At 42.1% G+C, this 11,090-nt stretch overlaps 2 protein-coding genes across 4 annotated transcripts; one reads left to right on the top strand and one right to left on the bottom strand.

The window, feature by feature from the left end:
* Window positions 1-3,473: 3,473 nt before the first annotated feature.
* Window positions 3,474-6,861, top strand: tyms (thymidylate synthetase). Of its 2 annotated transcripts, none has more exons than XM_068304477.1 (8): window positions 3,474-3,826; window positions 4,339-4,665; window positions 4,998-5,071; window positions 5,148-5,322; window positions 5,815-5,916; window positions 6,011-6,186; window positions 6,271-6,342; window positions 6,418-6,861. In XM_068304477.1, exons 2-8 carry the CDS (start codon window positions 4,428-4,430, stop codon window positions 6,553-6,555), a joined length of 975 nt encoding a protein of 324 aa, XP_068160578.1. In that variant the 5' UTR covers window positions 3,474-3,826; window positions 4,339-4,427; the 3' UTR covers window positions 6,556-6,861. The 2 variants fall into 2 exon arrangements, with proteins under 2 accessions (XP_068160578.1, XP_068160577.1); XM_068304476.1 differs by having other exon boundaries at window positions 3,476-3,826; window positions 4,444-4,665.
* A 9-nt stretch (window positions 6,862-6,870) lies between these two features.
* Window positions 6,871-11,028, bottom strand: enosf1 (enolase superfamily member 1). 2 transcript variants are annotated; one of them, XM_068304474.1, is made up of 15 exons: window positions 10,885-11,028; window positions 10,693-10,795; window positions 9,920-10,035; window positions 9,737-9,823; window positions 9,634-9,660; window positions 9,485-9,557; window positions 9,364-9,402; window positions 9,099-9,181; window positions 8,910-9,032; window positions 8,701-8,835; window positions 8,310-8,351; window positions 8,087-8,216; window positions 7,253-7,352; window positions 7,096-7,177; window positions 6,871-7,009 (listed from the first exon to the last, which is right to left on the bottom strand). In XM_068304474.1, exons 1-15 carry the CDS (start codon window positions 10,993-10,995, stop codon window positions 6,917-6,919), a joined length of 1,344 nt encoding a protein of 447 aa, XP_068160575.1. In that variant the 5' UTR covers window positions 10,996-11,028; the 3' UTR covers window positions 6,871-6,916. The 2 variants fall into 2 exon arrangements, with proteins under 2 accessions (XP_068160575.1, XP_068160576.1); XM_068304475.1 differs by lacking the exon at window positions 10,885-11,028 and having other exon boundaries at window positions 9,920-10,018; window positions 10,693-10,728.
* Window positions 11,029-11,090: the final 62 nt, after the last annotated feature.

Raw genomic sequence — 11,090 nt, 5'->3', positions numbered from 1 at the left:
CCAGGCTCGTCCTGCAGCGCTGCTTTCAAGGAGGAGGGAATAACGTCTCCGTGCGCCAGGGAGGAATTACGCACGCCGAAGAGAAGCAGTTCCGATTACTCTTTCAAAATAACGTCTTTTTAAAAATCCATTGTGAAAGCTTTCAAACAAAGTCTTTTGAGTGGAAAGTGTGATGTGACAGAAATTAGTTTGATTCATTCTTTATTTGGATGTTTCCAAACCCACCGAAAGTAAATAGTGGAACTAGTGGAAACATGAGCCGTGCAAATAATGTGGGATATGAATCATTCAAATGGATTTAATGTATTTGTGGTAAGAAAGAATTTCTATCTGAATAAAAAATATTACTGGATCCTTATGGATCATGCATTTATCATTTATGGTAATCTGTCCTGGTTCTAAATCTGTCCTGTGAAGCAACAGAAAACATTTAATAATGATAAACACAGAAAAAGTCAATACAAGAAAAGTTCATCTCCAATTTTTGAGGGGACAAAATTAAGATTATATCCTTTACTTTTGTTGGACAAGTTTAGTTATCTTTTAAGTTTTCTTAACCCAGAAATTAAGAAATTTTTGAACTACCCCTTCAGGTCTTTGTCTGCGATTCTCATCCATCATCTGGATGAATTTCTGCAGCTTAACCTCCGCTTTCCTGTTGCTTTTCTGGGTTTTGTGTCTGTCCCAGGGCTATTTGACTTCATTACATTTCATTACAATAATTTCCCAAAGACATTTTTTGACGTATACCTTTAAAAAAAAAATCACAAATGTTTTTATTTTGAAAGATGTTGTGCCGCGTTTCCGCATTTTTAGCTTTAAAATTTCTCTTGAGAACTTTTTTTTTTTGCTGTCCTTGGCTGCTCTGTCCACACAAACAGACTGCCTCGGTCATTAGAAGTCGAACCAGTCCCAGCCCGGCCTCGTCCCGCCGTGCGTCCGGGGGTGGAAGAAGAGGATGTCCGACCCGGGACGTCCTGCGTCCTGCTGGAATCCAGATGAGATGAAAGCTGCTGGGGGTTGATGGCGATCAAAGATCAGGATCAGGGGTTCAAGGAGGAGCAGCGACCCAGAAACGAAGTTCTTGTTTACATCCTGCGGCAGGACGTAAACAAGAAATTATATGGCAGGACTCCTTTTCTTTTCATTTCATTTCATTTACTATGGAAAAATAATTCATTTGATATTCTTATAGACTGGATGCGGTACCTTGTTATGTTTTTTCTACAGTTTCATTAAGATTTATTGACTTACTTGCAGACTGTAAATAAGACATTTTCTATTGTTTTAAAAAAAATTAATACCTACTGTAGCAATGAATAATCTGGCTTTGTTACCAAGAAAACCAAGAAAAGCACCACATAATTCTTTGCCAATTATTATGACAGTATTTTTTTTTTAATGAGGAAAATGAAATTTGTCTCACTCCACTGCAGGCCAGGATCACCTCAAGAAGAGCTGCCATGCTGTGAGGGATATGCTTCATAAATATTAAACATTAAATATGTCTTTCCCTTTGGATACTGTTACCATAACAGTGATGTCTGCTGCACAAAACATCCCCAAAGGCAAAGACTGAACCAGAAATAGAGTACAGGGTTCACTGGCAGCCATCTCTGTTAACCCCTCCAGGTGCAGTGATCATTCCCACCGTTCCTGTGTCTGCAATCACTCTGGCCTGCAGATGCTGACCATTGATCAAAGGCAGACAGCAGCAGCAACAAACACACATGCTCTCATGTCTTTATTTGAATTGGGCTCCAGACAATCTCTCAGTTCAAACAAATTGATTTACAAGGTAAAGATAGCGGTCAGATAACATGGACTGTCTCTGCGCTGCAATCATCTGAGTTAAAAAAAAACTACACAGCTGGCAAATGCAGGTCTGTTTTTCGTCTGCTTTTGCAACATAAAACCCCGGCTCGGTGCTAATAGCTCAAGATGGACACAGTCCAGCGCATTTAAGATTCCAGGCCAGCCTGAGATGATAAAGCGGCTAATTACCTGTTTTCCTAAAGGCTTCAAAACTGTTATTTTACTGTCGGCCGTAATTGGAGCAGCAGGCTGGTATTAGGACTCAGATAGTGACAGGCTGATAAAAAGCAGCTGAGGGTCAGGTATGGTACAGGCCTGCCCCTGCTGGTCCTCATTCAGAGGTTGGGACCTCATTTGTGTGTCAGGCTTTCAGCATTGAGCTCGGATTAACCGAGGGCACAGACAGCACACAGGAATTCCAGGTTTACCACACGGCTGCCATGTTTAGATTTCTCTACAAGAACAACACAGATTGTTGTATTTGTGCTGTTATGCCTTGTGTCAGACGTCTTAGTTGTAAAGCCACCACTTTTAAAATAGCAAGTCTTCAGTAAATGTGAAACACAACCAAGACTTGAGCATAGGCTGAGAAAGACAATAACAGATGATTGCAGTGAATGAAGACAGTGTCCGAGCTAAATATCACCCTGTAGTTCCACCCAGATACAAGAGGGATTGGTGAGGTGGAACCAAGAAAACCACTGGCGACCTCCCAGAATGAAAAGCTGGCCAGCACTAGGATCTGGCAACAACAAAGATCACCTGATTCACTCACAGACAAGACAATCCTGCCTGGGAACAGTGAACACAAAGGATAGATGATAGATACTTTATTAATCCCGGAGGAAATTGTATAAAACACTTGCCTATGAACAAAATGAATATTCCACATATCATGTATAAGATAGCAGCCGAGTTAAATACATGCAATAACGCTGGAGTGACGAGAACCAACAACGACTGATTCGGAGGTCCCTGATGACATCATGAATTACTGTATTGTGAGTTGTGTGTTGGCCTTGGCTGCATATTCCTGCTGCTGCTCTGTACAGACGTATTGATAAGAGTAGATATGGATAAAACGCTTCAGAGCAGAACTTTTAAGTTTTAGCTATTCTTAATGGCCTCAAAATTGATATCGTTGAATTAGCACCACCTAGTGTCCAGTTGTAAAAATGGCACTAAGCGCTTGTCTTTGAGTGTTAAGATCTGGTTGGTTAGAAAATGTTGGAGCAAAATTATACGTAAGTTCTCCCTTCTGTCATCATAAAGAATAACAGAATAATATTACATCTTACCAGTGATTTTTTTTCTGAATCCTTTCTCATATGTTCTTCCTCATAAAGACAAAACCACACAAAACCTCTCAGAAACACCTCAAAGCATTCACTGACAGATGCATGTGGAAGAATGTATGTTTAGGGAGTCAAGGTGTAGTCAGGATAAATTACCTGTCTGCAAATTGATGTTTTCCAGTGTAATTTCAAAATAAAAGACAGGGGCTTTGTCAAGAGAGAACCAGACTGCACTATGCGGATTATTAAGATGTAATGTATTTTGTGGAATGTTCTTTTTTTAGGGGCTCATTCTGGGTGTCTTGGAAAACAGAAAAAAAATGGAGGAGAGTGGACAGCAACGTCAGGTTTTAATAAAATCCTTTGTTGAAGAATAACAACTTTGTCTTGTAGAGAGATAAGAAGCCTTCTGTACCGTGTGCTCAAGCGCCTCTCATTCAGGGCTTGACCTCAAAATATTTCTATTATAACATAATACATGACTCGAAAATCATAACAGACAGATTTTTCATTGGGTGCAAACACAATATTAACTCATATTTGAGTGCCTTTCTTCAGGTGGAGGGGTGTTTCAGTCATAAGACCACACAGTTGGAAAATGAGGAGGATGTGGATTTCTTACATGATGAAGATGTGGGACTTCTGCAAATGGATGGAGTGACACATCTGCCCATCAATCTTGATGTTTTACTGCATTCCTTATTATTTGTTAAAAAGTAAGTATTTACAACAAAAACATTTTTAAAGCACTTTTGATTACAGATGTATTTTGCCTTTTTCATCTAGAAACGCATTTGTACAAATAGTTTGGAAAAACAAAGTTATTATATTATTTTCCGGGCCTTGAATAGATTTTGGCCAAAATCATAAGCCGTAAAATTCTCTCACAATTTTTTTTAAATAGGGGAAAAGTTACTGTGGATAACAGTTTAAGTGGTTTACTAAATATTTTGATACACATAATTTCATTTTACTGTAGACATGTTGAATGTAGAGATTTTACAGGTTGTACATTGTGCTTTTTGTAAAAATGTAATTATTAAATACTTTATCAAAATAATTTGTTAAAATTCTAATTTACTTTTACTAAGTTTCTATTTTACTTTTTGTTCTCATGGTGGAAGAAAATAACATGAAACTACTGTCCCGAAGTTCCTGTTTCAGGTAAACACAAAAATAAGAAAATCGCGCCTTTTAGTTCATGTATCGCGACAATTTCTCCAAACAGGAAGTTGCGCTCGTCACGTGACGACAGGCGGGAAAACAAATCCTCTGTTCGCGCGGTGTCTGAAGCAGTCAGCCCTATAATCCACAGAGATGCCTGTCACTTCAGAAACACACACCGAGGTAATGAACACGGACAACGCGTGTAAAAAGGAGGACGCGGAATCCACGATGGCGCCGATGGAGAAAAAGAACTTCGGTTTTTTCTGCGACGAGCGCGGTTACCTGGATCAAATCGAGTTCATCCTGCAGAACGGCCGCAGGAAGGGAGACCGGACCGGGACCGGAGTCATCTCTGTGTTCGGTGCTCAGGCCAGATACAGTCTACGAGGTACGTCATTTGTTCATGGGTGTTAATGTGTTAACACACGGCACCAGAAAGGTTTACTCCTGTTTGTCCACCAGGGGGTGCTGACACGTTTGGTGGTTGTTTTCAAATGGGGACGATCAATGTGCCAGTCATCATTTTTATTGACATTTGGGAGATCTTTAGTTATTTTTCTATTTAAAAAAGAACAATTTTGAGCCCTCTAATATCAAGATCTGGTTTTGTTTTAGACACTGATATTTGTCAGGCTGTATAATTTACTGCAGCACACTGTCAATATGCAGACATTATGTATGTAGTAACATATCCAATAACCTGTTCCTGTGTGTTCATAGATCAGTTCCCCTTGCTGACCACCAAGAGAGTGTTTTGGAGAGGGATCCTTGAAGAACTGCTGTGGTTTATCAAGGTGACGATGACAAGACACGACGACTCATGTCAAAGTTAACATGACTGGTTTCTCATATTTCTTTGTGTGTTCACAGGGATCCACAAATGCCAAGGAGCTGTCAGCTAAAGGAGTAAAGATTTGGGATGCCAACGGATCAAGGGACTTCCTGGACAATCTTGGATTTACGGATAGAGAGGAAGGCGACCTGGGACCTGTGTACGGATTCCAGTGGAGGCACTTTGGTGCAGAGTACACAGACATGCACGCAGGTTGGTCTGGGTGAAACCAGCACCTCTGGTGATGTAGTGTCAACACTAATAATTACTTGACTGATTTTTGTAAGCTCAAAACAGTGCATTGGCATTACCAGACATGCTCCCTATTAATTTTCCTGTCAGGAGTTGCCTGAGAAGATTGATCCCTCTTGTCAAACGTGTCTGTATGATAATCAGCGCTAGTGATCAGTCAGTTTAATGTAGCGTAAAGACCGAAAAGATGTCAAGACAGCATGAGTGGCTCTGACAGTCCATAAATTAGCCCACAAGGTTTTCCAAAGTTCAGTAATTATCACGTCATGTGTTTAATACCTGTACAAAACAGAATGTTAAGTCGACTCGTTCGGATTTTATTAGAGATTATTCACCGAGCGTTTCCTGTTTCAAGTGCAGAAAATAACTTCTTACAGTTGCTGTATTCATTTTCATCATCACACATTACGATACCTCAAATGAATCTGAAATGATTCCCATCGATGCTTCCAGATTATACAGGACAGGGTGTCGACCAGCTGCAGAAGGTCATCGACACCATCAGAGCGAATCCAGAGGACAGGCGGATCATCATGTGCGCTTGGAACCCCAAAGGTGACGTGAGAATGACTTCCGCATAAATCTCTGAAAACTGTTTCCTGTGACACTCCGTCTGTTACAATCCATCTCCTGTCCTGTCGCTATGCAGACCTGCCCTTCATGGCCTTGCCCCCCTGCCACGCCCTGTGTCAATTCTACGTATGCGATGGCGAGTTGTCCTGTCAGCTGTACCAGCGCTCCGGGGATATGGGTCTCGGGGTGCCCTTCAATATCGCCAGCTATGCGCTTCTAACCTACATGATCGCACACATCACAGACCTCAAGGTGGGGGGGGGCGTGCTTTCATAAAAGCATCTTTAGAATGAAGTTCTGCGCTTCATCCCTTCACCTCTTAATCTTCTCCGTCAGCCTGGCGACTTTGTTCACACCTTGGGAGACGCCCACATCTACGTCAACCACATCGAACCTCTTAAAGTACAGGTGGGTCATCTCGAGGTCAAGGTCTTGCCCCCTCGTTCACTGAAATTTAACAAGCTATGCTGTGTAACTTTACAGCTACAGAGGGAGATCCGCCCCTTCCCCCGGCTGAAGATCCTCAGAAAAGTGGAACGCATCGACGATTTCCGCGCCGAAGACTTTGAGATCTGCGATTACAACCCGCATCCCACCATTAAGATGCAGATGGCTGTGTGAAGATCCACTTTAAATGGTCAAGAAAGCTCAACGTGTACTGTATGTTTCAATGGGAGTTTCAGTTCATCCAAAAAAGGGGGTATTATAGGTAATTTTATTTACATTTTATCGTGATTGCAGTTCATTTAAAATGAGCTGTGGTACATTCTCATGGTGATGTAAATGTAATCATGGAGCACTCAGGCTTGATCATCTATGCTGAACTACGTTAAAGGTAGAAAGACATGTTCTTTTTTTGGGCCAAATGACAGCTTTCAACATTTTAAATCATCATAATGTGATCGGTAAATAAAGAATTTAATGCCATCGTGTGTGATCTGTGTTTGACAGGAGTGTCGCCTTCTAAAGAATAATTTATTTGTCATTTGTCCATGAGGCGTTTCCACACTTCTCCTTCAGGGTACTGGTGCGTCTGCACCGACGATTCCAGCATCTCAGTAGAATATCCCGGGTCCTGAGAACAAGAATCATCTCAAAGTAAAAAGTGTGGGTGGAATAGGAAAAAATAAATCTACAAAAGTCCCCTGTGGTTTGTCTCACCTTGGGAGGCATGTAGTGGGCATTTTCAATCACCACAGGACTGGTGAAGTGTTCGTGCAGGTGATCGGTATACTCACACATTCTGGAGCAAACAACAGGAGCAGATTATAATTACAGTACTGTAATTACAGTCAAGCCAGACAAATCCTGTTCTTACCGGTTACTCAGACTCTGAGACACAGAAATGTAGTCAAACAGGCTCAAATGCTGAACGAGTTCACAGAGACCGACACCTCCGGCGTGAGGACACACTGGCACTGATGGAGAAGATAGAAAAACTTGGTATAAGATAACACAGACAGCAAGGAACAGGGGAAATAAATGGTTAAGAAACTGTCTTTTCATTGGTAAATTAAACCCTTAGTTCCTCAGGTTTAACCGGTTATCTAGTTTGTTTTCCACAGACAACAGTTCTAGTAAGTGTTCCTTAATATTTGAAATGTTGCTTAAAAGAACTTCTGGAATAAATAATGCAAAGATCACAGAAAAACTGGAGAAACGTTTATGATGTTAATAAAGAGCCTTTAAATACAATTAAAGGAGTACAGTATTGATTTAGGGGCGGCACGGTGGCGCAGTGGTTAGCGCTGCTGCCTCACAACACGGCGGACCCGGGTTCGAGTCCCACTCTGTGCGGAGTTCGCATGCTCTCCCCGTGTCTGCGTGGGTTCTCTCCGGGTTCTCCGGCTTCCTCCCACCTCCAAAAGCATGCGCTTCAGGTTGATTGGCCGGTCCCAAAAATTGACCATAGGAGTGAGTGTGTGTGTGAATGATTGTTTGTTTCTGTGTGGCTCCGCGGTACACTGGCGTCGTGCCCGGAGTGTCCCCCGCCTCACGCCCTGAGACTGCCAGGATAGGCACTGGCTACCCCGCGACCTGCGTTAGCGGATTAAGCGGGTTGGGAAATGAATGGATGTAAGTATTGATTTAAGTTGTGTCCCTTTGGGCGCTCCGTACTCTTCTGGTCAGATAGCTGCATTGTGAGTTTTACCCTGGAACTTGTGAGCCATCAGCAGCACGGCTAAGTTCTCGTTGACGCTGCCCAGCCGGCAGCTGTCGATCTGGACGAACTGCAGGGCCGAGGCCTGGAGCAGCTGTTTGAACATCACCCGGTTCTGACACTGGAGAGGAAGCAGAAACCCAAATAGAAGCTGAATGCTGTAAAAAAAAATCAGACCTATGATATTCTTGTTAAGACAAACCTAAGCGCTGACCTGCTCTCCTGTTGCCACCCCAATCCCAAGTGGAGCCAAAGCCTGCAACAATAGAGTGGTGTATGTTTTAGTCTTCAGTCATAGTACAATTAAGTGGACATTCTACTGGAAATAGAAATACAACAGACAAATACAAAGTACCTTTAAATAGATGTAAAACAATCACAAAATGGGATGAACTTGAAAGAATATAATAAGCCAAAGGGACAAAAAGTGATGGCAGAGGAAGAAAAACATGTAAAAGAAATTTTTTTTAAAGACCACAAAGGTCCATCAAACTATAGAAACTATGGTCACAAAATGGATGTAAATGATGCAATATGTTCCTGGGCTCAAAGTCTGGGACTCTTCATCCATGTCTTCAAGCCCACAAGAAGCAAACCTCTATCACCTTGGAGATCGTGGCGTGACCCAGGATGTCATCTGGAGACGTGGGCTCCTCGATCCAAAGAGGTTTGAACTCGGCCAGGCTGGACACCCAGCTGATGGCTTCGGCCACGTCCCATTTCTGGTTGGCATCGATCATCTAACACAAAAACACTTCAGTAAAACAACATGTCCTGATGTAAAAACAACAATGGAGTTAAAAAACAATCATACCAAAGTGTTATCAGGTCCAATAATTTGCCGTATGAGGCGGCACCTGCGTCTGTCGTCCTCTACGTCAGCACCGACCTTCACCTTGAATTTGGTCCAACCGCTGTTTAGTGCATCTGTGCAGAGCTGCAGGGACGAGTTATTTGAATATGCATTTCAGGCTGAAATATGATGACGTTCATTCACAGAGACCTGTTTGAGCTGCTGATCAGAGTATCCGAACCAAGCGCAGGAGGTGGTGTAGGCAGGATAACCCTCCTTCAGCATTTGATCCTCTGGCAGGAGAAAGCAGCAGGTAATTATCGCTGAATGAGAAGTGTGGCTTAATGAAGCGCTGGCGGAGTACAGAGGACTCGTTACGCAGATTAAAAGCTCTCTTCTTATTTATAAGAGGCAGATCTCAGTCCCCAAATCCCATTCAGTATTTAATTAATGGCTGTTTTTAGCGGGGGCTCACCTCTCTGCTGCTTGCCCTCCTGTGCCTTCCTGAGTATATCTGTATAGGAAAGAGAAACAGAAAAGAGAGTGTTTTATTTTTAAAGGGTTCATTTATTACATGTCACATAAACCTGACTCACCAAGAGCCTCCTCCTCTGTTAGCGCATCAGTGATGTATTTGAAATCCATGCATGAGACGATCTGCTCGGGATCCTGAATTGATGCCCATAAAACACGCCGTTTCCAGTCTGATCAGAATAATCGAACATCTGCGCCTCATGTGACTTACCATGTCAACAAGCAGCTTCCACAGCGGCTGCAAGAAAATGACAACAATTTGTGAGTCATTAAATGTCACACTTGTGAGTTTTTCCTAACATTATCAGTCCCACCTTGCCCTCTGCTCTCGCCCACAGGTCCCAAACGGCATTCAGCACCGCAGCAGTGGCGAGGTGGATCACTCCTTTCTCTGGACCTAACTAGTTTCGAAAGACATTTTTAGGAGTTGCCCGAGTCAGGAGGGAAAAGGATTCTCATCATTACAATATTTTCTCTACTTGTGTGCTCGTTCTTACCCATCTCATCTGGCCATCATTGGATAAGAGGCGGTAAAATCCACGGAAGTCGCTCACAATCTCCTGCAAGGATTTCCCGACCACCAGTCCTGCCAGAATCTTCACAGCGGAAACCACTACAGGGTTACAATGGACAAAAACCAACCGCTTCTGGCGTGACATTCAACTCCTGGCAACTTTTTTCTTCTCCATTCTACTAATGTTTGGGATGAGACTGAAACCTACAGTTGTATTGTTTAATTTTACCGCAAGACGGCGCTTAGTCAGAATTAAAAAAAACAAAAAAAAACTTTTACATAAAAACTTTTACTTTTAAAAGTAAAAAACTTTTTTAAACAACTTTACTATTTTGGTATTTAGTGTTATTAGCTGACATATACTCAAGAGCTTTAAAATGCACTGCATACATTTTGATCTAGGCACACAAATATTTTCACTATTGGTTGTAGTAAAACTGGTTGTGCTTCTACATTACAAATCTGATTTCCTAATGTAGAAGCTTTCGTCACCCTTGACTGAAGAGGATAATGACGTAACAGTTCCGACGGAAGACTGACAAAAGAAAATATCTAGGTTGTTCTTTTTTCATTACATACAAACCAAACAACCAAATTTCACGCTAAAAAGCGCTTCGATTTAAAAAAAAAAAAAAAAAAAAAAATCCATTTGAGCGTCTTCGACTTTCCGATTTTTCCAAGAGTCCTTGAAGGCAGCATTTACAAGTGTTGCGTTTACGAAATCAGGAAAAGCAAAGAGTTTATCAATGTTATTACCAATGTCCGTCCCTTTCCCCAGAGTGAACGTGAGGCCGAAACCTTTCATTCCGACATCCGTGTCGATCACCACGTATGCGACCGAATAATCTGGGTCAGTGTGCTGCAGCGTGGAAAGTCAGAGTAAAATTAGCTCATGTTATTATTAGATATTGATAAGAAATGATTCCAAGCTTGCACCCATGTCCTTACCATGGCGTCAGAGCCGTGTTTCTCCAGGGACGTCGGGAATCTCACATCTTTGACAGTTAAATTAATAATTTTGTGCAACATGTTGGTGCAGAAACCTGTTTTGGCGTCCATCCAACGTTACACAAGTTTGTACTGTGGATGTTAAGAAATTGATCCCGCCCACCTCATTGACATCTCAGCCTGTCATTGGTTGAAATATTTCCCAC

The sequence above is a fragment of the Antennarius striatus genome, chromosome 20, assembly GCF_040054535.1.
Source record: "Antennarius striatus isolate MH-2024 chromosome 20, ASM4005453v1, whole genome shotgun sequence".
Lineage (NCBI taxonomy): Eukaryota > Metazoa > Chordata > Actinopteri > Lophiiformes > Antennariidae > Antennarius > Antennarius striatus.
This window is presented reverse-complemented; position numbering and strand designations above follow the sequence as displayed.

Excerpts from the sequence above, each read along its gene's own strand:
- tyms (XM_068304476.1), top strand. The coding sequence starts at position 3,793 with ATGTTTTACTGCATTCCTTATTATTTGTTAAAAA. Across the intron at positions 3,827-4,443 it reads TCCTTATTATTTGTTAAAAA|AAACACACACCGAGGTAATG; the intron begins GTAAGTATTTAC and ends CTGTCACTTCAG. Across the intron at positions 5,917-6,010 it reads GTGCGCTTGGAACCCCAAAG|ACCTGCCCTTCATGGCCTTG; the intron begins GTGACGTGAGAA and ends GTCGCTATGCAG.
- enosf1 (XM_068304474.1), bottom strand. The coding sequence starts at position 10,995 with ATGGACGCCAAAACAGGTTTCTGCACCAACATGTTGCACAAAATTATT. Across the intron at positions 9,033-9,098 it reads CTGATCAGCAGCTCAAACAG|CTCTGCACAGATGCACTAAA; the intron begins GTCTCTGTGAAT and ends TCGTCCCTGCAG. Across the intron at positions 7,178-7,252 it reads TCTCAGAGTCTGAGTAACCG|AATGTGTGAGTATACCGATC; the intron begins GTAAGAACAGGA and ends TGTTTGCTCCAG.